Source organism: Suncus etruscus, chromosome 16, assembly GCF_024139225.1.
Source record: "Suncus etruscus isolate mSunEtr1 chromosome 16, mSunEtr1.pri.cur, whole genome shotgun sequence".
In the NCBI taxonomy this organism is placed as follows: Eukaryota; Metazoa; Chordata; class Mammalia; order Eulipotyphla; family Soricidae; genus Suncus; species Suncus etruscus.
In genome coordinates, this window is record NC_064863.1 from 11,548,594 (window position 1) to 11,575,407 (window position 26,814).

The 26,814-nt window shown below is 43.7% G+C and overlaps 1 protein-coding gene and 1 pseudogene across 1 annotated transcript in view; both read right to left on the bottom strand.

Moving 5' to 3' along the window:
* FBXL5 (F-box and leucine rich repeat protein 5) overlaps positions 1–20,725 on the bottom strand; it is a 53,061-nt gene extending 32,336 nt beyond the window's left edge. The window contains 4 exon segments of the mRNA XM_049789965.1: positions 8,042–8,095; positions 8,097–8,171; positions 8,174–8,260; positions 20,588–20,725. Of these exon segments, the coding sequence (XP_049645922.1) occupies positions 8,042–8,095; positions 8,097–8,171; positions 8,174–8,260; positions 20,588–20,671 (300 nt within the window). The 5' untranslated portion in view covers positions 20,672–20,725.
* LOC126032764 (uncharacterized) lies at positions 12,838–12,962 on the bottom strand (annotated as a pseudogene).
* Positions 20,726–26,814: the final 6,089 nt, after the last annotated feature.

Sequence of the window (26,814 nt, forward strand, 5' to 3'; positions counted from 1 at the left end):
TTAAAAAAACAGCTTCAAAGGAATCCCGGATTCCTTTAGAAATATCCTGGGGCTGAAGTGATAGCATGGTGGTAAGGTGTTTGCTTTGAGCCAGGCCTACCCAGGAAGGACCCGGGTTTGATTCCCAGATGCCATATGACACCCCACCCCCCAAGCCTGCCAGGAGCAATTTCTGAGTGCAGAGCCAGGAAGTAACCCCTGAGCACTGCCAGGTGTGACCCAAAAACTAGGAAAAAAAAAAAAAAAGAAAAAGAAATATCTCCAAGTTCTCTTTAAATGTTTAAAGCCAACAAGTATTTGCCCAAAACTTTTGATTTCTTTTTTTTTTTTTTTTGTTTTTGGTTTTTGGGCCACACCCGGCATTGCTCAGGGGTGACTCCTGGCTGTCTGCTCAGAAATAGCTCCTGGCAGGCACGGGGGACCATATGGGACACCGGGATTCGAACCAACCACCTTTGGTCCTGGATCGGCTGCTTGCAAGGCAAACACCGCTGTGCTATCTCTCAGGGCCCAAAACTTTTGATTTCTATTCTCTTTGGAAGATTTCTATGTACATGTCTGTGAAGAGACCAGAGTTTACTGGTCTGTGCATTACAAAATCTTTGACAGAGAAGGACTTCAGAGCCCTCCCTCATCGTCCAGTCTAAATTATCTTCCACAACTTAGCAATTCCAAATAGCTGTTACATTAACCTAGCAGAAGGTCATGAATACCCCTTAAAAGCAAGAGCTCAGGCTCGTTTCACATAAAATGCACTAATTCCGGACATTTGTAAACAGCTAGAGATGTTCTGAACGTGAGCGAAGATGTCCCTGGAACTTCCCCATCACTTCTCTATCAGCCCAATGAATTTTAAAACTCAGAAATCTCACAAAATACTGCAACTTTTAAAACCGGAGAATACTTCTCCCTTCTAAGTCCTCGGGTCTTCTCCCTAAGCATAAGCAATAGGCTCCAGTTTATTTTTTGTTTTGTTTGTTTTCTTTTTTGGGTCACACCTGGCAGTGCTCAGGGACTACTCCTGGCTCTGCACTCAGAAATCACTCAAGGCAGGCTCAGGGGACCACATGGGATGCAGGGATTCGAACCACCATCCTTCCTGGATCAGCTGTGCTGTGTGCAAGGCAAACGCCTTTCCACTGTGCTATCACTCCAACCCTAGGCTTCATTTTTTTTTTTTTGGGGGGGGGGGGTCACAACCGGCAGCACTCAGGGGTTACTCCTGGCTCTATGCTCAGAAATCACTCCTGGCAGGCTTAGGAAACCATAAGGGATGCTGGGATTCAAACTACTGTCCTTCTGCATCTATGCAGTGCTATCTTTCCAGCCTCCGGCTTTATTTTATTTAAAAAAAAATAAAAAATAAATAAATAAACCTTCAGGGGCCAGAAAAATAGATAACACAGCATGTAGGGCATTTGCCTTGCACATGGTTAACCCACAGCATTCCATTTGGTCCCAAGAGCCTGCCAGGAGGGATTTCTGAGGGCAGTCAAGAGTAACCGGAGTTACCGCATGCTTTGATTTCTTAAATTTATTTATTTTGTTTTCGTTTTTGTTTTTCTGGGGCCACATCTGGTGACGCTCAGGGTTAAACTCCTGGCCATGAGTTCAAAAATCACTCCCAGCTTGGAACGCCAGGGGATCAAACCGTGGTCTGTCCTAGATCAGCCACATGCCTACCAAACGCTCTACCGCTTGCTGCACCACCACTCTGGTTCCTGATTTTTTTTTTTTTTTTTTTTTTTTTGGTTTTTGGTTTTTGGGTCACACCCGGCGCTGCTCAGGGGTTACTCCTGGCTCTATGCAGAAATCGCTCCTGGCAGACTCCAGGGACCATATGGGATGCCGGGATTTGAACCACCATCCTTCTGCATGCAAGGCAAACTCACTACCTTCATGTTCTCTCCGGCCCCAAACTATACTCTTCTAATCCCAAAACCCCACTTTCTTCTAAATGCCCACAAAGACTGTACAAGCAATTCAAACCCAAAATTCATCTTCCCATAAGCCAAGTCTTCTCTAAACCTCATTCTTTTTTTTTTATTTCGAGGGCTGGGTGGGGTTAGAGGGTGAATGGGGAGATTGGGCCACACCTGGCAGTGTTCCGGGGTTCCTTCTGACTCTGTACTCAGGAACCACTCCTTGGGACTCCATTGAGTTCCCCTCGCCACTATACCCTGACTTGGAGTGCTCCTGGGCCCAGCAGCCCTGGTTTTTCCCTCTGAGCCCATTTCAAAACACCCTACTCTTAGTATCTAATCAAGCCTAAGTATTCATCCCCCGGCTTATCTTGTTCATCTATCAAGCCCAAGTATTTCATCCCCTGGCTTATCTTCATCAAAAATCCCCATTCAGGGGCCAGAGCGGTGTTGCAGTGGTAGGGCATTTGCCTTGCAGGAGGCTGACCTAGGATGGACCGCAGTTCCATCTCCCAATGTCCAATATGATCCCCCAAGCCAGGAGCGATTTCTGAGAGCACAGCTAGGAGTAACCGCTAAGGGTCACCAGGTGTGGCCCAAACCCCCCCCCCTCAAAAAAATCCCCATCCGCTCCCACCCCAGAGAGTCAGAGTTGGTGGCTCTTAGGCCTAATACATTCCGAAGTCAAGGACTGGAACCATGGCCTGGCTTTGTCAGAAGGATCCCTAGGATGGGGACTCCTGCCCCTCACTCCCCGGCAGAGCTGTGAGCAGCCTCATAAGTATTGACAATTGTGTCCCAAAACCAAGAATAGAATTTTAATATCTCCAAAGGGGCTGGAGCAATAGCACAGCAGTAGGGTGTGTGGCTTACACACTGCAGACCCAGGACAAACCCGGGCACAATCCCCGGAATCCCATATGGACCCTCGAAACTGCCAGGAGTGATTTCTGAGTGCAGAGCCAGGAGGAACCCCTGAGGGCCACCAGGTGTGGCTCAAAAACCTAAAAGAAAAGAAAAGAAAAAGAAAAGAAAATATAAAAATCTCAAAAAGTAAGCCTAGCAAGATTCCTTTTAGTCTGGATAATTCTTTAGTGTCTTAACCCCTGGTCCTAGGCTATAAGCCCCCACTTGTCCTTGCTGAATTCAAAGGTGAACCCACCCCCACCCCCACTGCAGTGGCCCCTCAGGAATAAAGTCTTCCTTATGACATGCTTTATTTGTTTGAGCTACAACATGGGGCTCTTAGGGGCTACTCTCAGGCTGTGCTGAGAAGTCCATTTGATTGTGGGGATCAAGCCCAAGGCTCCCAAAAGCAAAGCATACACTCAACCCTCAGGACTATCTGGCTAACTCTTTACTCTGAATTTTAACCAGTGTCATGAATAATTTCTTTCTTTACCATTTTTTGTGCAGGTCCTCACCCTCTCACTCAGGATCCTCCTTACCTACTTAACATGAATGTGCTATAAAAAGTTAATTAAAAAAATGACTGAAGATAATGGCTGGCTTTGTTTGATGGTAAAGTTTCCAAAACTTTGTCAGTAATTTGAAACACTAGATTTATGCTCTTAAGTCATGCAACAGACATTCATTACATGCCTGGAGCATTTCTAAGGAAAATAAACTAGAGCAGTAAAGGCAAGTTAAACTTTGAATTCTTATTTCTAAATCATATAAATAAGTTTAAATATATTTTAGTCTGTTTGTAAACACACAAACGTGCTCTTTGACAAATTAAGAAATCTTAATAAAAGGCCGAAGCGATAATACCGTAGGTAGGATGCTTGCCTTGCATGCGATTGATCTGGGTTCGATCCCCAGCATCCCACATGGTTGGTTTCTCAGCATCACCAGGAGACATTTTCTGAGTGAAGAGCCAGGAGTGGCCCCAAGACAAAAACGAAAGGAACTATACGGAAGCACAAACATTCAGAAGTTGTGAGATGGGAGCTGAAGTGATAGTTCAGCGAGCCGATAGGAACTTGCCTTGTGTGAGGTCAATGCAGGTTCTACATGCCTTACTCCCTTACCGGAAGGCCCCCTGAGCCTTACCAGGAGCGACCCCTGAGGACAGAGCCAGGAGTAAACCCCTGAACACTGATGTATATGGCATCAAACAGGCATGATGGGGGGAACTCTGTGAGGTAGCATGGTCAAAAACAATTTCTTTGTCTATTGCAGAGGGCATTGGTCTGTGAGACAATTCACAATTGCCTACTTTTGAATTTTTATGATTAAAAGTTTTCTATGGGGGCTGGAGCAGTGGCGCAGGAGGTAGGGCATCTGCCTTGCAAGCGCTAACCTAGGATGAACCATGGTTTGGTCCACACGTGGTCCCCCAAGCCAGGAGCGATTTCTGAGTGCATAGCCAGGAGTAACCCCTGAACGTCACCACCGGGTGTGACCCAAAAGCCAAAAAAATTTTTTCTATGATTAAAAGTTGTAGTTAAGTAGAGCTAAATAAGGGTAAAGAAATTTTATGTCATATGTGTCCCACAACGCCCCCCTAAAAAGGGCACAATATTGTTCTTGATAAATGTATGTTTGCAGAACCTAAGTGCTGTCTTATAATGACCTTAACTCTTGGTCAGTATTGGATTCTCTGGGAAACAGCAGAGAGGGCTGCAGTGAGGGCTCCATGAAGGGTGAGTCCCTGGGCACCACAGGAGCATTACTAGAAGCCACGTCCCTGAGCACTGTCTGATGGAGCCCTGATCATGACTATGACTGGGTGTGGTCCCAAAACAACCAAAATGTCTTCTGATCTTGATCTGACAGCTTGAACTTGGGGCTTCTTAAAAAAATAAAGGGGGAGGGGTAAATACAAGTCGGGGCTGGGAGATAGCACAGAGGTAGGGCATCTGTCTTGCATGCTGCTGACCCAGGACAGACCAGGGTTCGATCCCCAGCATCCCATATGGTCCCCCAAGCCTGCCAGGAGCAATTTCTGAGCACTGGTAACTCCTATCTAGTGTTAACCCTGAGCTCCATCAGCTGTGGCCCATAGACCAAAAATAAATAATAAATAAATAAATAAGCAGATTTAAAAAAAAAAAGATTTACTCTTTCATCTTATAACAAAAAATGTTTAAAAAGTCTTGGTTTCTTTGATAAGCTAAATCACAGAGGAAGCGGTCAAATAAGAGGTGCTTAACTTTCTCTTAGCTATAGCTGTGTGACAAATATTATTCGATTTTTAAGTTCTTTAGGAATTGCATGGCATTCACAGAGGCTTGTTTTTTTCATGCTATCAAGAAATAATTTGAAGCAGAGGTGTCAGAGATGAAGTCGGTGGCCTTACTCCTATGAATCACTCTCTCCAACTGGGCCACCTCCCTGGTCGTTCTCTTGCTATTTGTGGCTAGATTCTGACATCACGTTATCCATCATAACTGGTATTTATTTACAAGTGCTATACATCACAAAAATTCAACTTCTGGGGCCAGAGCCATAGCATAGCAGGTAGGGCATTTGCCTGGCACGCAGCAGATCTAGGACGGACCTGGTTCGATCCCTGGCATCCCATTTGGTCCCTTATCCAGAAGTGATTTTTGAACGCATAGCCAGGAGTGGGCCCTGAGCGTCACCCTTGCCCCTCCCAAAAGAAAAAAAAAAAGAAAAAATCAACTTCTTTGTCATATAAATTCTTATCAGGTCTCTATTCTAAGTCTTTTATCAACCACACACTGTTTTACTTGTGAGTTCATTTACAACGCATTTACGATGTTATAGATCTCAGAATACTTTGTGATGGCATTTACTTAGAAACAAAATAACACACACACACACTCTGCAACCATACAGTAATACAAGAAAGAATCTTCAGAAATCCAGTGGAGAAACTGCTAAGCCACGTCTAAGACTGAGAGTGAAAAGTTCAAGGGTCATTATTTCTGTTTGTAACACTGCTGGCTATGAGGAATGCCTTTCACTCTTCCTCTTAAGCTACCTCCAATTTAACCGATTTAATGGAGTAGAGCTCTGTAAACAAAAATGAAATCTCTCTTTTCCTTTCTCTAATTTACCATCCCATAAGACAGTAACTATTGGAGGTGGGACTGTAGCTCCCAATCGTGACTTAGGACTCAGGGCCCTTCCTGGTAATCCCTGACCAATCAATCAGGCCAGAAGCTTCGATGCTTAGTCCAAGAATCCAGCAATGTCAGGCCCAGTAAGTGCTGGAGGCCAGCAGAGCCATCCCAGTGAGGCTAGGGGCCACACCTGGCAGTGCTGAGGGGTCTCCAGGGCTACACCAGGTGGTGATTAGAATTAAAACGCTTATGGAGTATACTCATTTCCAAGGCAATGTAATTATTTGCTTACACTGAGTAATCCGTTCCCCTTGAAACAGAACCCAATTAGAAATAGTGATATAAGCCTAAGGCTTGGACTACAGTATCATATCTGAGATGACAAACATGGAATCAGGTTTATGATAAGATAGTTTTAAGGAATGAAGACTGACTTCAGGGATGCAGAGTTTACAAAGCCCACTTAGAAAGACCAGCATGATACTTGGCTTAGAGTATCCTGCCTTATAAGTGAAGGTTATAAGTGAAGCTTTTTGACAGGTCCAGAAAAGTTGGGGGTATTTTCAGGAATTCAGAAAAGAAAACATAAGCTGGGGATGTTGCTTGGTGGTTAAAGTACTCCTCTGCATGCTTGAGGTTCTAGGTCCCATCCCTGAAACTGTGAAAATAAAAAAAGTCTGCCCACTTCTATAGTCCTTACTGGTGAGATCTGTTGGCAAGTTCAGTTCTTGACATCCTTGGCTTGAGAGACTTTTGAAAGTCTAATCTAGGATTCCTTTTGGAAAGCTCCAGCAAACCAGACATGAAAGAAACTGCCGGGTAAATCACTATTCTTGCTGCACTCTGCCATTTAACGATACTGGTTGTACCTTAAAAACAGTTTCCTCTTGTATCTGGCCACAACTTTCCAAGTCAATGTCTCCAATTTCAGTCTCTCTCTTGGAAGTCCCAAAACTAAAACCTGATTGCTCAGACCATATAAAACAGGTCTTCGAGACATTCACATGGTCTGTTTCAAAGAAGTAAACTCCTGCAGTACTGACTGAAGATGCTAACATCGCAGATATTCCAAGCACAAACCAAGGTACGTGGCAGGGTGCCACCACCATCAAAAGATACTGCCAGCCCAGTCTCTAGACATATTCCTGACTAGCTACCAGCATGCTCAACAGATGGTTCCTATTAGACAGAAAGACCTGAGGTATAAGGGCTAGCTAGCACAGTGGGTAAGGCACTCGTCTTGTATGCAGCTGACCCGAGTTTAATTCCTGGTACCCCCAATTGGTCCCCCAAGTATTTCCAGGAGTAATCCCTACACACTGCTGGGTGTGATCCAAAACTAAAAACTAAAATAAGCAGAAAGGTCAATGGAATGAGAAATGTATTTACACCATTCAGAGGACAGAATCTCTTTCCTTCAAATAAGGGGTGACTGGCAAAACCTCCTTAACCTTACCATGACCTTAAGTTGTCTAGTGTCCATTTAATCCAACTTTAAAAACTTGAGTCCATTTAGTAAAAATTTATGGCAGTAGCATATGGTCCTCCTTGCCCTACCTGTGATCTTTGATACCATCTCATCTTGACCTGCCTCCAGTAAAAATTCCTCCAGTCACTGGAGCAAGAATCCACCCTTACCTGTTTCCTCTGTTTTTCCTCACTTTCCACCCTGCTTCTTGACCATATGTCCTCTCTAGTCCTGGTTGGATTCAGAGCAAAATCCAATCTTTCTCTCCTCCAAATCCCTATTTAGAAATCCCTTCAACAGGGGCCAGGGCAATAGCACAAAAGTAGGGCATTGGTCTTGCACGAGGCCAACCCAGGTTTGATCCCCAGCACCCCATATGGTCCGCCGAGCCAACCAGGAGTAATTCCTGAGCACAGAGTTAGGAGTAACCCTGAGTGTTATCAGGCGTGGCCAAAAAATAAAACAAAACAAAACAAAAAGAAATCCTCTGAACGAAGCCTTATTATTCAACAAGTGGCAACTTGCTTCTTGAATAGAACATCATGTACTACTACTATCGAAAACACAATAGTCTCCTCAGTGCTTCAACAAGTAGTTATCTGACCTTCGCAGCTCACCTTCACGTTCTTCAGTCCCTTTTCAAAGAGGCTGAGCATCTCAGAGAGCTTGTTTGTCCGAATGCACATTGTAGATGGTCTGGCTGCGCTGCTGGAGCAAACCGATGATGTACTCGTTCTCAGATCTGCTCGTTGCATCTTGAACTCCTTAAAAGTGGCATACAGAGACTGCAGGAGAGCACGGAAGTCATTGTTGTTGGAAAAGTTCGTCTTCGAGAGCTGAATGAAAAGATGGTACAAGCTACTGTCAATATATGCCCATAGGCACCACTAAGAAAAAGAAATATTCAAACATGCTCTGTTTGACAGAGCAAGATAACTCTTTTATTTTATTATATTGTATAATGTGTAAATATTATCTTATATATTTAAGTATTATATTTTATATATTAAATATCAAATATTAATAGGAAATATTATATATATTTATAAATATTATAAATATATAATATTTATTTTATTATCAGTATATATTACTAAATACTGATGTATATCAGTAAACTAAATAATCTTTTATACTTAGTTACAATACAAATAAAGGAAATTCACACATTAAAAAGTTACACTAGTGCTATTTTAAAAAAAAAACAAAAACAAAAACACTATGGGGCCAGAGAGATAGCATGGAGGTAGGGCGTTTGCCTTTCATACAGAAGGACGGTGGTTTGAATCCCGGCATCCCATATGGTCCTCCAAAGCCTGCCAGGAGCTGTTTCTGAACATGGAGCCAGGGGTAACCCCTGAGTGATGCTGGGTGTGACCCAAAAACCAAAAAAATAAAATAAAATTTTAAAAAAGCACTATGCTAGGCAGATACTGGTTTGCCTTCTCCGGGGTTGGTGCTAAAGAAAAAAATAATGCATCTGTAAATAAGCCATAGTTAGGCCATATTCCCTCAAATCTAAAATTCCATTGATATCTATGTATGCTAAAGAGAATACAACAGCTGTATGTAAACATTATGTAAAATAGGATAATGTGTAAAGGAAGTTTGACTTGGTTCAAAATGTTCTTTAGGCTGTTAAATTATTCTTACAAAGTAGAAATTTTAAAAAAATACTTATTGCAACTGGCTTAAACTTTTATCGTGATGAGTCTGTCTGGGGCCCAGAGAGAGACCAGCAAGGAGAGGCAATTATTTGTGTTATACAGTGCTACACCCCAACAATCCAGATGGTCTCCTCAGCCCACAGGGAATGTTCTCGAGCACAGAGCCACGTAAGTTCTGTGCACCGCTCTGAACAAAACAAAACCAAAAACAAATAGTAGTCTGATCTATTCATAAATAATTATATAACAAATAATAATTATATAACAAATAAGTTTAAGAATGCCGATTTTGGGGCAAGAGAGATAGCATGGAGGTAGGGCGTTCGAAGGTGGTTCGAATCCCATATCCATATGGTCCCCCGAGCCTGCCAGGAGCGGTTTCTGAGCTTAGAGCCAGGAGTGACCCCTGAGCGCTACAGACCCAAAAACAAAAACAAAAACAAAACCAAAAAAAAAAAAAAAAAAAAAGAATGCTGTTTTGGGGGCTGGAAAGATAGGACAGCGGTAGGGCATTTGCCTTGCATGCAACAATTCAGGACGGGCAGTGATTCAATCAGGTATTCGATATGGTCCCTCGAGCCTGCCTAGGAGCGACTTCTGAGGGCAAAGCCAGGCGTAACCCCTGAGGCCCTCCAGGTGTGACCCAAAAACCAAAAAAAAAAGGGTGGGGGGGCTGGAGCAGTGGCGCAGCTGAGTAGGGCATTTGCCTTGGGCAGACCGAGGTTCAATTCCTCAGTATCCCACATGGTCTCCCAAGTCAGGAGTGTAATTCTGAGTGCTGAGCCAGGAGTAACCCCTGAGTGTCACAGGGGGTGACCCCAAAAAGCAAAACCCCAAAAATAAAGTTTTTTTTTCCTTTTTCTGTGCCTTAGGTTTTCCTTGGTGTTTAAACTACCAGCACTACCTTATTTATATGGTTGCTGTGAACTTAAAATGAATGGTTAACTAAGTTAATATGAGCAATCTAATTTAGAAATTGATCATTAATTTCTATACAACTCATACACTTTCATTCCACTGAATTATTTAATGAGCAGCTAATATTGGGATGTTTATCAGATAAACTAAATAATTAACTCTGCCTCTAGGAACACTCTTTAGTCAAAGGAAATGAAACAGTGAAGGGCACTAACCAACCCCCATTAGGCAAAATGATCTTCAACAGTTGATGACTTCTTTTTATAAAAGGGAGGGGAGGGGCCAAGTGATAGCCATGTGACAGGAGGTAGGGCTTTTGCCTTGCACCACAGTGGATCCAGGACCAAAGATAGTTCGAATCCCAGCATCCTATATGGTACCCCAAGCCTGCCAGGAGCAATTTCTGAGCACAAGAGCCAGGAGTAAGCCCTGAGTGCCTCCGGATGAGGCCTCCAAAAAGGGGGTGGGAAACTAAGAACATTTTAAATTTTAAGGGCATACTACCTTTCTCAACTATTTAATTTAGCTGTTTCAACACATGCGTCGCCCTATAAATCTAGCTACGTTCCAATAAAGCTGCATTTGTGAACAATAGAATTTCAAAATTTTCTCAGACCATCAAATATTAATTCTTTTGGATTTTCAAACACAATATATCAATCTTACAAACATAAAAATCAATCTTAGCGGGACTGGAGAGATAGCATGGAGGTAAGGCGTTTGCCTTTCATGCAGAAGGTCATCGGTTCAAATCCCGGCATCCCACATGGTCCCCATGCCTGCCAGGAACAATTTCTGAGCATGGAGCCAGGAGTAACCCCTGAGCACTGCCGGGTGTGACCCAAAACACACACACACACACACACACACACAAGTCAATCTTAGCTCTTCTTTTCTTTCTAGTCTTTTCCTTTCTTCTTTTTTTTTTTGAGGGGGGGCAGTTCTAAAGGACCATGCCTTCTTCTGACCCACAAGAAGCTTCCAATAAGAAGCCACTTCTTCATCTTTCAACCTGAGCTCTGAGTACAAAAATAATATACGAGCTAAATTTGGTCAAACCAAAGCTGAGGGGATTTTGTCCTAAGATATGGGATGCAAAATTCACTAGTGAATGTTCTCAATCAAATGGTATCAGGGAGGGGCGGAGCTGAGTAGCACAGCAGGTAGAGCGACCCAGGGCTTGATCCAGGGCATCCCACATGGTCGTCCCCCTTCCCCAGCCTGCCCAAGAGAGATTTCTGAGCGCAGAGTCAGAAGTACCCCCTGAGCGCAGCTCAAACAAACAACAAAACAAACAAAATTATCAGGAAGTATCTAATAAAGAGAACATGAAGAAGTCAGTACAGACATCCACAGCCTTTGCCACACAAGTACATCGGCCTCACTCACTCCAGAGAGTCAACAACTAATCTCAGAAGAGCTGTAAGACAGGCCGTGCAAGATCATGGGTACAAGGACTGGTCTCCCAACTGAAAATCCTGGGGTACCCTCGGGAGGGGGGCAGGCTGAAGTCCCCGGCCCTCTCCCCACACCCCACAGAGCAACCAAGCTTTACTGCTTCACATAACTAATGTCTGCAGACATCACACCCACCACTCCCCCCAAGCATAAAAACTCCAGCTATACCTGTTTTTAGGGTCTAAAAAAAAAATCTCTAGTCCTTCATCAGAGTGGGGGCTAGAAATCTCCCCGATCCCCACCCTAGACTTCTAGAAGCCCTAGCAGTTACACCGACATCCCACACGTAAGCTGCTGATATCACGTAAACTTATGGCCCAGTTCTACAGGTCTGGGGGTTCGTGGAACACATTTGGCACCTCAATACAAACAGCCGAGTGGCAGGATACCAAATCAGATGAGAAAGTAGCACAGACTCCAACTAATCTCAGGAACAGGGAAGGCCCAGCTCGCAACAAACAGCTTAACTCACTGTCAGAGTGGATTAATGACGCCATTGTGAGATAGAACTACTTCCACAAATTCTCTTTTACTGGAGTAATTTTTTCAGTAAGTCCATGAGCCATTGAATTGTAATAAGTAATGGAAAGAAAAGTGCGAAAATACTTTGTGCCTGTTAAAGGGGCAGGTTGAGGTTTGTGGAAAAGTGGGGGCAATTACGGAGGGAAGGTCACAGCGGTGGTGGGACTGGTGCAGGCACAATGAATGCCAGAAACCTCATATTACAAACAACTTTGTTAACCAGTGTTTAAATAAATTAATAAAAAATCTGTAATTCACTCTCTGTCTCTTTCTCTCTAAAAAAGAAAAAAGTGCAATTTAAAAAAATGAGTCATTGGAGCTAGAGTGATAGCACAGCAGAGGCTGTTTACCTTACACGCAGCCAAGTTGGAACAGACTCGAGTTTAATCCCTGGCCCCCCATATGGTCCCCTGAGCCTGCAAGAAGCGATTTCTGAACACAGAGCCAGGAGTAACCCCTGAACATCATTGGGTATGGCCCAAAAACAAAAACAACAAAAAGTTCAAAAGAAAGTCAAATAAGGCAATAATGTCTATAAATTTTCTTTAGGATAGAGATGTCAAAAAAAGTAATTAGTGAACTTATAAATTAAGGAAAGCATGTAGAAATCTTACATATATTCTCAACAAATTTGGGGAGGGGCCCACAATTGGCAGCACTCAGGGGTTACTATAGGCTCTGCACTCAGAAATTACTCCTGGCAGGCATGGAGAAACATGGATGTCAGGGATCGTCAGGGATCGACAGGGACAGGGTAGGATGCGTGCAAGACAAACAACCTCCCATTTGTGCTCTCACTCTGGTCTCTATCAACAAACTCTTTTTTTTGTTTTGTTTTGTTTTGTTTTTTTGGTCCCCCAATTCACAATACAGACCAGGCAAAGAGCCTGGGTTGAGGTGTATATGGGGTGCATTTACTGTACCTCCTCTTTCTTTCTTTTTTTTTTTGGTTTTTGGGCCACACCCGGCGGTGCTCAGGGACTACTCCTGGCTGTCTGCTCAGAAATAGCTCCTGGCAGGCACGGGGGACCATATGGGACACCGGGATTCGAACCAACCACCTTTGGTCCTGGATCGGCTGCTTGCAAGGCAAATGCCGCTGTGCTATCTCCCCTCTTTCTATACTCAACAAATTCTTAAGAGAATCTTTCAGGGGCCAGAGAGATAGCATGGAGGCAGGGCATTTGCCTTGCATGCAGAAGGATGATGGTTCGAATCCCAGCAGCCCATAAGGTTCCCCAAGCCTGCCAGGAGCGATTTCTGAAGTGCGGGTGTGGTGGGTGAGTGAGTGAGTGAGTGAGTGAGTGAGTGAGTGAGTGAGTGAGTGAGTGAGAGAGAGAGAGAGAGAGAGAGAGAGAGAGAGAGTGTGTGTGTGTGTGTGTGTGTGTGTGTGTGTGTGTGTGTGTGTGTGTGTGTGTGTGAAAGAGAAAGAGAGAGAGAGAATCTTTCAAACTGAATAACAAACTAAAAGAAGCATGTGATTCTTATCACAGAGAAACACATTTTATGAGTCAAACACATAAAAGGGTTCTGTGCTCCGTAGGTGTGAAACCATGTCACCAATGAGCCACTAACCTGTTCCCCTTCTGTAAAATAAGGCCAATAATATTAACCGCCTCAAGGGATTCTATGATTATTTAGTAAGTTTTCTTAAAAAGCCATAATTAGGCGTCTTGTTGTTTTTCTGTATTTAGCACAAATTAAACTATCATTTAGAAGTCCTTATTCAATCCGTCTATTTTTTTCTCCACTTGTACCAATTATTTTTACCCTACTCTCTAAGATCAACAGGTTTAGTAGTTATGACGCCAAGGCATATACAAATTAACTTTGTAAAAATCTATTTATCTAAACATTTCTCTAGCTTTCTGTTTGCAAAGTCACAAGCACACAGGTGTGACTGAGAAAAAAAAATAATCATAGACAAGTATAATCTCTGAAATATAACTGGCTTCTAATATGTTAGGCCTGATACTAAACACTGTTCCTTCTTAACAACAATCCCCAAAAGTATGTGAATTCCTGTTTTGTGGGTTAAACAAAACACTGAGGTTCAGAGTAAATAATTTACCCAAAAGCATACAAATTGCTGACAACAAAACAGAAATTAAGTCTCTACGACTCTAAAATGTGTTCTTTTGAGATATACTGTGAGTCCCAGTCATAAAGCTATTTTTTTTAGATGCGATAGAATAATCTGTCAGAAAGAATGATTGATAGAATGCTAGTTCTCACCAGATAATGATTAAGATCTAGAGACATTTCCGTCCACACCACACTGACATCAACAGGGGCACTGCCAGGGATTCAAATAAAAACCCCACAGTGTTGGAACAAAGAATTATCTGTCCCAAAATGCCAACAGTGCTACAGTTCAGAAATGCTATACTAAAGGAATTCTGCACAAATTTTTTTTGGGGGGGGTGGCATGGGGAGGGGGGTTTAATACTCAGCAGTGCTCAGGGTTATTCCTGGCTATGTGTTCATAAATTATTCCTGGCAGGCCCAGGATCTAACCTGGGTCAACCGTTTACAAGGTAAATGCCCTACCCACTGTGCTATGTCTCGGGCCCCTCTGCACATACATCAGGAATTTGTGATAAAACATAACTTTTTTTTTTTTCAAAGCATGCTGTTTCTGACCCACAAATCTGATTTTTCTGACCCATTTTGAAAAACTACTATGTAAAGGCGTAGGGGCACACCCCGTGGTACTCAGGGATTACTCCAGCTCTGAGCTCAGAAATCGTACCTGGCAGGTTCTGGGGACCATTTAGGTACCAGGGATCAAGCCCAGATCAACCACATGCAAGGCAAATGCCCTACAGTCTGTGCTATCACTCTAGCCCTGTGTAGAGGATATGCTTCTATTCAACCTCTGAACATGTTCACTCTGACGGATGGCAAATTCAACAACTTATATAAAACTATGTAAGATATGCAAATCAACAACAACAAAAAAAACCCAGTAACATGGTCTCTCTCATATTTTTTAAAAAAGAACTTGGGCCTGGAGCAATAGTACAGAGGGTAGGTACATTACACGTGGCTGGTCCCAGATCCGATCCCAGACACCCCAAATAGTCCCCTGAGCAGAGAGCCAGGAGTAAGCCTTGAGCGCTACTGGTTTGGTCCAAAAAACAAAACAGAGCAAAGAAACCTAACATTTCTTCAGACATTCTCAAACAGTGAAAATCAGGTCAAAGAAAGTGTAAGACAACAACCTTCAATCTTAACAGCCTGTCTTCAAACTGAGTCACAAGTGTTACTTAGGAGAGTAGATAAGAAGTTAAAAACCAGATACCAACAAGAAAAATGGACTAATAAAGCCCCCAATTTATTATCCAAACAAATTTGACTTTCATCTACTCAGTCAACAGAATACTTAAAGGACTAAATAATGCTCTGTTAATTATCGGCTAACTTATTTTGCCTAAGGTAATACTATACCCATTAGTAATATGTTATGCAAAAAAAAAAAAAAAAATCTAAGCACTAGTAAAAGGATTACCAAAAAGGTACTGAGAAATACCTGAGCCCCAGACAAGGGAAATCTTAAGATTAAAATGCAGGTTTCCACTAATTACCCACTGAATGACTTGGGTAAATTTCTTAACCACTAAGTCACTAAGTCTGTTCCTTCATATTAAATGAAGGATAATACTTGTCTTGCAGGGAGGGATTTTGGGAGGATTAAAAGAAATAACTTAACCATATAGTAAGAGCTCATTAAATTCCTTTTTCCTTCCTCTCCAGCCTCTCAAGTTCAATCCTCTCTCCAATAAATCAGTCTCTCCAAAGACAGGTATGGAGAAAAACAGAAAACTAAACCACCTCCCATCATAATGCTCTACCTGGTTCCCTGTTCTAACAATTTTATTTTATTTTATTTTATTTGGTTTTTGGGTCACACCCGCTCAGGGGTTCCTCCTGAACCCCTATGCTCTATGCTCAAAAATCGCTCCTGGTAGGTTAAGGGGACCATAAGGGATGCCGGGATTCAAACCATCGTCCTTCTGCGTCTAAGGCGAACACCTTACCACTGTGCTATATCTCCGGATCCTGGTTCCCTGTTCTAAATATGCTCCATTTATTCTGTGTTATTTCCTAACCAAGGCACAGGCCAACATTGAAAGTCTTTTCTTTGTAAACTATTAATGAAGTAGACAGCACTTTTCAATGCCTTACCTCAGTTGTCCCATCAGGCCTCCACTACTTGACTGTTCTACTACTGGTTCACATATGAGTCGATAATAATAATATCATATTATTGTTATCTTTATCACCACCTCGTTTGTTCCCAGAAAATGGGTTCAGAGAACGGGCTGTAAAACCACTCCTGCTACTTTCATCCAGAGATCATAAACCTACTTTTTAGCTCGCACCACATCTCACACTACCAACACAAGCTAACATTGCACAATCAGTAGAACCTCAATGCTTTTACAAGCTAACACTGAACTATCAGTAGAACCAAAATACTCTGCAGCGAACCAAATAGAGTTAAGTGTGGGGACCCTGAGGAATGGGAAATAAACTGGAAAAAAATGTGATCTAATGCAAAATGTTTAGTAAAAAAATCTACCAATTTAGACGGGATTAATGAATTAGCAAGAATTGCACTGGACTTCAGACAGCTCAAAGGGCTGGTGCATACTCTGCAAGGGGAGGGTCCACATTGAATAACCGGGCACTATATGGTATCCCTACATAACCAGGAGTGATGCCACCAGAGGACAAAGCTGGAAGTACTAACCCTGAAGCATTACCAGATGTGGTCAAAAAAAAAAAAAAAAAGAAAAGAAAAATTAAAAAAATCAAAGAGTGATTACTCCGAAGCAGAGTAATAGTACAGAAGATAGGGTAGAGATGGGGTAAGGCGTTTGCCTCGCACATTGTTTACCCATGTCCAATCCCGACATCCCAAATGTTCACCTGAGAACCTCCAGGCAAGATTCCTGAGTGCTGAGCCAGGAGTAACCCCTGTGGACCATAGGGTGTGGTCCAAAAAAACCAAACAAATCCAAAAAAAAAAAAGTTACCCAAATAAAAAATAAATAAAAAATTAAAAAAAAAAAATCGGGGCCGGAGCGATAAGCACAGCCTTTACCTTGCACATGCAGACCTGGGAAAGACCAGGTTCAATAACCCTGGCATTCCATATGGTCCCCGGAGCCTGCCAGGAGCGATTACTGAGAGCAGAGCCAGAAGTAACCCCTGGGTGCCACTGAGTATGTCCCTCCCGCCCCCAAAAAAGAAAAGAAAATTAAACAAGACATCTTGGGCCCTCCTGTACTATGAACTGCTTATTGAGTCTGGTCTAGCTGAGCTGGGCCTACAAATCCACTATTATTTAAAAGGAAATAACCCTGTCTATACCTTCATCAAAGAACTGTCTGGATAAAAATTAGGGGTAAAAGAGCTTGTATAAATATAGAAAAAGATCTTGGGGAAAAGTATTAAATTAGGTATTTAACAGCATTACTTAAAATGCTCCCCACAACGATAGACTATATCATTCTAAGGAACTCAGTTTAAGCATAGAAAAGTCTAGCTGATACAAGTAAAAGAATAGATACTTGTAAAATATACTTAAGGAAATAGTGGTTGGAATGGAATAAAAAGAGCTCAAAGGATAAATGAAGGCTTTGCATGCAAGAGACTAAGTTCAATCCATGGCACCACATGGTTCCCAGAGGGAAAACACTTCCAAGCACTAGGTATGGTTTCCAAACAGCAAAATACAGTTAAATATACTCTTAGAAAATGAGCTTCAAAACAAAACAAAACAAAACAAAATAAAAAAATAAAAGGGGCTGGAGAGATAGCACAGAGGTGGGGTGTTTGCCTTGCATGCAGAAGGACTGTGGTTTGAATCCCGGCATCCCATATGGTCCCCCGTGCCTGCCAGGAGCAATTTCTGAGTGTAGAGCCAGGAGTAACCCCTGAGCGCTGCCGGGTGACCAAAAACAAAAACAAAACAAAAACAGAAAAAGAGCTTGATTCTGTGCTCTCCTTACAGTGTAAGGGGAAATAAAACTCTCTTCTTTCTAATTCCTGGGCATTCACCGTCAGAGTTTAAAAATATCGTGAAGGATGAAAACTAATTCTCACTTCGTACAATTCTTCTCTAGGCAGTTTTGGTTAGACATGGCTGGCCCATTACAACCCAAAGATAATTAGGACAAAAATCTAAGATAATGAGTGAATAAAAACAAATTGTCCTTTGAGAATATAACTCCCAAAGGACTCTTGGGAGAGATTTCCACTAGCTACTAGTATTTATAAGAAATCTGGGTGTAGAATTCCTATGCAGGATATGTCCATTTTTTTTTTATTCCTCCTCAAAATCACCTTGGTCTTTGATACACAGTTCAGAAAAACTGAACTTTTAATCTTCTTAATGAATATATACACCCATCTCATTAACTACAGCTAATTAACTTGGAATTAGTGATTATTCTGACTTGTAATGTGTCCAACTGAAATGCTTCTTTCAAATATTGAAGGCCGGAGAATTGCACAGCAGCTCTCGTACACAGCCGGACCAGGGTTCGATCCCATGGATTCCCATATGGTCTCTGGAACCTGCCAGGAGTAATTTCTGAGCACAGAGCCAGGAATAACCCCCAAGCGCCACCGGGCGTGACTCAAAAAATAAAAACAAACCCAAAAAAAGTATTCAAATATTAAAAAGACTTAGCTCACACAGTTATTTTATTTTTGGTTTTGGGGCCACACCTGGCAGCGCTCAGGAGTTACTCCTGGTTCTGCGCTCAGAAATCAGTCCTGGCAGGCTCAAGGGAACCATATGGGATTCTGGAGATGGATCCCTGGTGGGCTGTGTGCAAGGCAAATGCCCTCCTCAACTGGGCTATCACTCAGACCTCTTACATGGTTTTTAAAAAGAATGCCACAGTTTCACATGTTGTTCTAGCATTCTCATTTACCACAAAACCTCGTTAATGGCCTTTAAAAATTGCTATCAGAGGCTAGTCCCGTTTGTAGTTAAAGGAAGCCATAAATATTAACTATTTTGGAAGACCAGATCATAAAGATGTGGAAATCTGAGGAGGGCCATAAACCCAAGAAAAAATACATCTGCCCGGCACAAAAACTGCCTCAATTTCGCTACTCCCAGACTCCCTCTGCCCAAGCCTGAACTGGAAAGACACTGCTGTCTTTCAGCAGCCTTTGGTCTCTTTTTTGGATTTTAAGCAACAAAACAAAAACAAAACAGAGCAAATCCCTCTGTCTACTTTTCTTTTATGCAAGTAAAGGATTCAGTCTGGTTAACCACTCAAAAGCCAAAAAGAATTTGGGGAAAGCACTACATGCAACACGGGTTTACTTACAAACTCAAACTCGGGCAAGTGCCTTGGCTACAGGGGTCCATACAGTGCAATGGCCCAGCTATCCCCAGATTTCCTATTTTGGGGGCGCTCGCCCTTAGCTGCACACAGGACTCATGTGGGAGCTTCAACTTCTACTCCAAGGAGCCTGGAGACAACGGTTTAAGAGAGTGCATGAAGGGATCAGCTTAAGATCCTCCAAGGGCCTCAGCCCCAATGCAATCCACTGAAAAATTATTCCAAAGGCCAATCGAAGTGTGTGTGGGTCCCAACCTTCAGCGATGCTATCAGATTAGTCTGTCAACACGGGGCCTCCAGAGTTGGAACCGCTTTGGGCGAGATTCAATTCAGCAAATGAAGATGGGCAAGCACTCCTTGGCCTGTGTTGGCATTTTAAGTGACCACTGAGCCAGGACGGTTCCAAAGATGCAGAGCAGAAGAGAGGAGGGTCGCAGGCGGGCCTGCAACATGAAGGTGTTGGTGTCTGCTTAGGGATGGAGCCCTGAGCAAAGCAACTAAGTGACCATCTATCCCTCGGCCCGTCTGGCCTCGCAGGGTGGCTCTTAGCACCCCCTGATGCGTCTGCTACACTGCACGTTACCTAACTTAAAAAAGGTCCCCCCCAAAATTTTTCTGCACTCTCAACCTTGTCTGTCTCCAAGGTGCATTTCACTGGACTCAACTGCAAGAGTAGTATTGGGGTGAGTGGGGACCCCCTCCCCTACCTTGGGGAGAGAAATCACCAACCAAAGGTCCCTGACACACCCTCCCCAGCAACAGACACACTGATCATCCCCCCGAAAAGTGCTCTTTGGGCATCTAGGAAGGACCCATCCAGCAAAGTGCTTGCTCAAGGTGCCCAAGCAAACTTTGCCCACCGTCCACGTCCACCTGGGTGGGTGCTCAATGGTGGTCCTGATGATGGGGGGGAAAGGGGAACAAAATAAAAAAAAAAATAAGCGTGTTAAGGGGGGATGCCAGGCGGGGAGAAGCTGGCCAAGGGTTTGGGGGTGCAGACTGCAAAGACTTGAGGATCCCATCCTCCCCCAAATTAAAACCCGGGGCAGAAAAAGGGGGCGCAGGGCAGCGCTGCAAGGCTGCAAAGGGGGCCCTTCAGGGGGGCTCCAGTGGGGGTCCCCCAGGGGGGTCCCAAAGGCCTGATGGGGAACCACAGCTGCGCAGGCCCCGGCCGGGTGTCGTGCGTGTGTGTGTGCCAGGGGGGCGCCGCAGGGCGTGTGCCCGTTACCTTGTCGCAGTAGCGCCCCACCAGCTGCTTCATGCGCCAGTGCGGTGCGGTGAACACGTCCACCTCCTCGGGGAAGGGCGCCATGGCCACCGCCGCCGCCAAGCCAAGCCATAGACAACCCGCGCCGCGGGCCGGAGGCGGCGCGCCCCCCTGCGCATGCGCCCGCCCCGTCGGCGCGCGCGCCCGGCAGGACGAAGGACGGATATGCGCACGCGCACCCGGGTGGCCCAAAACCGGGAATGCGCATGCGCACCCGGGTAGAGGAAAGACCCCCGTGCGGCGGGTATGCGCACGCGCACCCTGGGAGGGAGCGAGTAACGGGCATGCGCACGCGCGCCCGGGAGGCCCTAAATGAGAATGCGCATGCGCGCTCGGGTGGGGAGGGGGCCTAGTGCCGGTTATGCGCAAGCGCACACGGGGTGGTGACCGAGCGTCGGGTATGCGCACGCGCTTGCGCGCCGGCCGCCCTCCCCGCCCTGTGGGGGGCCCACGGTGTCACGTGAGCGGGCGTTTGGGCGGGCTGGCGGGGCCTGCAACTTTCTCCCGCCTAGGCAGGCCTGGCTTGCTTTCCCTATGAGGGGGACCCCCCTTGGCCGGGGTTGGGGTGCAGAAAGCGAGTCTTTTATTTATTTATTTTTTAATTCTCATTTCCCCACATTAAATATGGGATAGAAAGGGAAGCTTGGCTGTCGAGGCGCATTTTTTTCTCAGGGAGCACAATGGCCAGGGTCTGGGATGCATGCCAGCTTAAGATGGTGGCTCCAGCTGCTGCATGGTTGGAGTTTGCGTGAAACAGGCTTATTATCCCCCTCACTCTCAGCACAAGCTATTTTAGGGGTGCTCCAAAGACCTGAGAGCCTGGTGGTGGGTGAGGTGATTTCCTAAGGGGTTCCCAACTTGCAGCTGGGACCTGGGCCAAGGCAGGAAAGAGGATCCTGAGAAGTCCTGCAGGCACCCCCGGAGGGACATGAGGCTCTAGGATGCACAGTTCTGTCCTCAGGCCCCATTTTCAGAAAGTACCCCAAAAGCGAAGGAAACACACTGGACCTGCCATTTCCCTCTGGAAACCCATGAGCGGGTTCTGCTCTCTCATCAGCCCTCTCTCTGCTGGCTGCCCCAGTTCCCATCAAACAAAAACTGCAAAGCAGAATTGGGAGCCCACAAACTTTCAGGATGTTCCTACTTAACCCTTAAATCCATTTTTGATTATTGAGGAGTCAGGTCATGGAATTTAGAGACGGGCTTGTGGCTGCCACACACACACCCCCACCCCCAGCAAGACTCTTCTCCAGCTCGTTGTAAACTCGCTCCAAGTCCCCATTCTACTAGTACTTTCTAGTTCATTCTGATCTATCCCAGGAATGTAGACCAGGGCCTCTGGCAAACCTGTTGGGTAGGAAAATGAATGCGATGAGAACATGTCGCTAGGTGTTGCCCTTGGCACTTAAGACAATGCCCATCAGAAAGTTACTAATACATATTGGTGAATAAAGAAAATAAAAAAAAGAAATGGGGGAAGCTCGTGGCATTCCGTAATTTCCTCATTCTGAACTTTTCACTCAGAGTGAGGTTCTGTTACCTCTACACCCCTCTGTTTCTCTTGGCTATTGAATCATGAGAGCCAGACCTGTAAAATGCATAGAACAGAAGAGCAAGAGCACTCACCAAGCTTCACAGGAGCTCAAAAACCCAAATTGGAAGGTCCAAAGAGTCCCTGTGGAAATCAAGTCCTGTAGGTCATTGTTCTCTTTGAAAGAAGCTGTTAATATAGGCTCCATATGCTTAATAATATACCAATTAATTGATTTACAATTCAACTTTAGCCCTAGAAAGAAGACATAGACCCCATTACAGTAGATTAGAGCAGAACAGGAAGTATTATTCAGGCCAAGGATGTTGGTTTAATCACCTGATTTCTGCTGGGAGAGGAGAGTGAAGGAATTGTAATAGACCACACAGTTATTGGCCACTAAGACACCCTACAACGTCATGAAAATCCACACTGTATGAAGCCTGCTGGTCTAGTGGATTCTTTCTTTCCTGCTCTCATTTGCCCTGAAAAACTGAGTGATGGGGGTGGAGGCCAAATCATTTCTGGGTAATCTAAAAATATGCCACCTGACTGCTTTGCTAATCTGTTCCAGTTCTAGTTTTGACAGCCATGGAAAGGGTTACAGGTCAGTCAGTCTAGAGCATTTTTTTTTTTTAGTTCATGACACAGCACTTTTCCTCATAAAGGGTTATTTGTGAAAACTGCAATGGAAAAAAAGTTATTATTGCAAAACAGTTGGAATCACAGTCCTCTGTCACTACCAGAGTTGATTCATACTGTCAAAATAACCAAACTCCAATTGCTTCATCAGGACGGTGACGGAAAAATGAACCTTTTAACATTGTATTTATTATATTCATGGCAATATAGAAAGAAGAGAGCACTATGTTAAAATGCAATGCTAGAGGCTACTTAATTTTTTTCCTACTTTTGTATACTTCCTATGTAAAGGAAACTCGGAAAATGATATCTTTTGAAACCTGAATTCTGCCCCAAGTTCTTTATTTGTTCAAATTTAAATCAAGGAGGGTAATTCTCCATTGGCTTTTCTATATAATTACAGATGGATTGTTTGCCTTGGTCTGTTAAAGCTGCGGCAATAAAATATTACAGATTGAGTCTAACAAAAGCTCTTTGTCTTCTCATGATTCTGGAGGCCTGACATAAGATGTTAGCATGTCTGGTTTCTTCTGAGGCCTCTCTCTGTAACTTGCAGATCACTACCTTCTCTGTGTCCTCGTGTGGCCTGTCTTCTCTCAACTTTTCAAGTGAATCTTCTCTTAAAAGGTCTATCTCCAGAGGCTGAGAGATAGTAAAAGGGATAAGGTACTGGCCTTCCATGAAGCTGATCCCTGCCACCGTATACTGGTCCCGCAAGCAGCACCAGGAGAGACCCATGAGAACAAATCCAAAGCATATCCAAAATACATGCCCCTCAAAAAATATTTTTTAATAAAAGGTCTAATCTTTTTAAAATAGTTCCATTCCAGATAACATAATAATTTGATTGACTGGGGCTAAAGCCAAATAGTACAATGGATAGGGCTTTGCCTTGCATACTGACAACCTGGATTTGATCCCCGGCATCCCATATGGACCCCAGAGCACCACCAGGTGTAATTCCTGACTGCAGTCAGGAGTAATCCTTGAGCACCACTGGGTTGGCCCAAAACCCAAAAAGAAAGAAAAAGAATTTGATGGACATAATTCATCCCCAAAATAAAAGTGTTTCAAAAAATAGGGACAAGATATTGCAAGAACTAGGCCATCTCCTATAAGATACTGGCCAGCGACTAGATTATCCACATCCATTCAGGTGGAAATTGTGTCTCTGTTCAAAAGCTAGATCTATCTTTGCTGATCTAGATTGAAACCAAGATTATAATGAACTGAATAATATGTAGGAGACTCATATATATATATATATATATATATATATATATTTTTTTTTAATATAGGAGACTCTTAAGGACATGCTCATGTGTATCCAAAGGTCTGTGTCTCTAAAATAACACAGAAGAAACTGGACTAGAGTAATAACACAGAGGATGGGGCATTTGCCTTGCATGCGACCAACCCAGGTTTGATGTCCGGCATCCCATATTATCCCCCAAGTCTGCCAGCAGTGATTGCTGAGTACAAAGCCAGGAGTAACCTCTGAGCACCACCAGGTGTGACCCAAAAATAAACAAAGAAGAAACCTGTAAGCAGAGATGGGAGGAAGCTAAAGGTCTTTACGTATTTCAATTGGTTTTAATATCTTACTGTATTCACCTACTACTGTTCCAGTTATAAAATTTGAGTATTTGTCCCTAATTATTTATTTATTTATTTATTTATTTATTTAGGGGTTGTGTCCATACTCAGCAGTGTACAGGAGTTACTCCTGGCTCTGCACTCAGGAATCACTCAGGGAACTATATGGGATGCTGGGGATTGAACTCAGGTCAGCCAACTTGCAAGGCAAGTTCCCTACACACTGTACTATCTTGCCAGCCCAATAAGCACATTTTAAAAGAATATGCAATCATACACACACACACACACACACACACACACACACACACACGGAGAAAATGAGTTTTGTTTTGCTTGGGGTCATACCCAATTGCAGTAAGAACACCCCTCATGGGACTCAAAAGACCATATGGGGTTCAGGGTATTAAACCCAGGTCAGCTATGTGCAAAGTAAGCACCCTACCCACTGTACTATGACACCAGCCCAAATTGGACCACTTGTAATCAGTAACAGCAATATTAATTATAAGTAGATTCATTTATGCTTATCCAACATTTTATTCTGACCTTCATTTTATCTGCTTTGCCTCTGCTCTTTATTTCTAATGCCCTTTGATCTATAACCACCTTTTTTTTTTTTTTACAGGACTGAAGACCTCTTTGAAGCTATAGAAATGGTTTTTAATGATTTTGGAGAAATAGGATGGAGGGCTGGGAGTGAGGATCACATGACAGAGCATATGTCTACCATGTGTGAGGCCCTGTTTCCAATCCCCAGTACTCACTGTCACCTGCCATGTGATCTTCACAAATGCCCTGCCATTGTGCTAGCACCCTAACCCCAAAATCTTAGCCAGTATCTTCCCAAGTGGGGATAATGGCAGGTAATCCCTCCGTACTGTATAGTTTTCCCATTCTGTCAAGTGACTCAATAAGCAGGCTTTATTTTCATGTCAGAAGTACGAAAATGAAAATCATGTAGATAATTTGAGGACCACTGTATCTAAACACATGTAAAAAGACTGAAAGGACAAGTAGGTGGATGGGAACCTGCTACATTATGCACATCCCTTCTCTGGCTTCTGCTCCTGCCCCATATCCACTCCCTTCCAGACCTTCAGCACATTTTTCCACTTTCAACACATTTCAGCACTTCCTATTCCTGACAGCGGACAGGGCATCAATGGTGAAACCATGAAGCACTTTTGTTTTTGTTTTTGGGCCAAACCCGGTGGCACTCAGGGGTTACCTCTGGCTCTGTGCTCAGAAATCACTCCTTGAAAGCTCAGGTGACCATATGGGATGCCAGGGATGGAACCTGGGTCCATCCCAGGTTGGCTGCATACAACACCTTACCGCTATGTTATCACTCCAGCCCCCAAAGCACATTTTTTTAAGGTGTGGAATTTTTGTCTAGAAGTGACTTGTTTGTAGCTTATATGGGAGAATGGGGAATGCTTGGCCTTATCCAAAAGCATAGAGTAAGGAGACACATAGGAGAGGGTGGTGAGGAGACAGGGAGGACAACATTCAAAAGATGAAAGAAAGCAGAGTGATAGGAGTAAAAGGCATGGAGAAAGGCCAGAGAGATAGCATGGAGGTAGGGTGTTTGCCTTGCATGCAGAAGGACGGTGATTCGAATCCTGGCATCCCATATGGTCCCCCGAGACTTCCTGGGGAGATTTCTGAGCACAGAGCCAGGAGTATCCCCTGAGTGCTGCCAGGTGTGACCCCCCTTCCCAAAAAAAAAAACCTAAAAGTAAAAATAAAAAGGAATGGAGAAAACTATAATTCACGCATGGTGAGGGCTTGTCATGTATTCTGAATGCTTCATCTGAGTTTTTTTATGTGCAATTCATAGAATTAGTAGCAAATATGTAATAAATCTATGTCTTTTCTACCCCAGAACATGTTCTTAACCTCACCAAAACAGAAAGACTAGTTTCTGTCATTAATGGAAGCCAAGAAAAGCCCTATTTTTTGCTCTTAATCTCCAGAGTCAGAGGTTACCAAAATGAAAATGATCACAATGAAAATGAAAAGGTCACAAACTCCAGCAGGGTCTAACTATAGATTAGTCCTATGCCTTAGACGACCTCTTGAAGAGAAGTTTGGATAACACTAAAGCCACAGATAATTCAATAACAAATATGGAGCTCTGCTGGGTAGAGTGGTCCATGACATTTCTTTGCAAAGATTCCAAACAGAGCACACATGATATCTTCCACTGTCGAAGCCTGCCCATGTCTTTCCTATCTGCTTCTTTGTACGTATTGCCAAGTCAACAACACCTCTTGGATTTCCCATCAAAGGCTCTATTATGAGCTAACCTGAGGGACCAGGAAAGTTTACTGTACATAGCCTGCAGGGAAAGATGACTGATCTCACAGACAACTTGACTCATCTGTTTTGTATCATGTATTGAGGAAAAGATTCA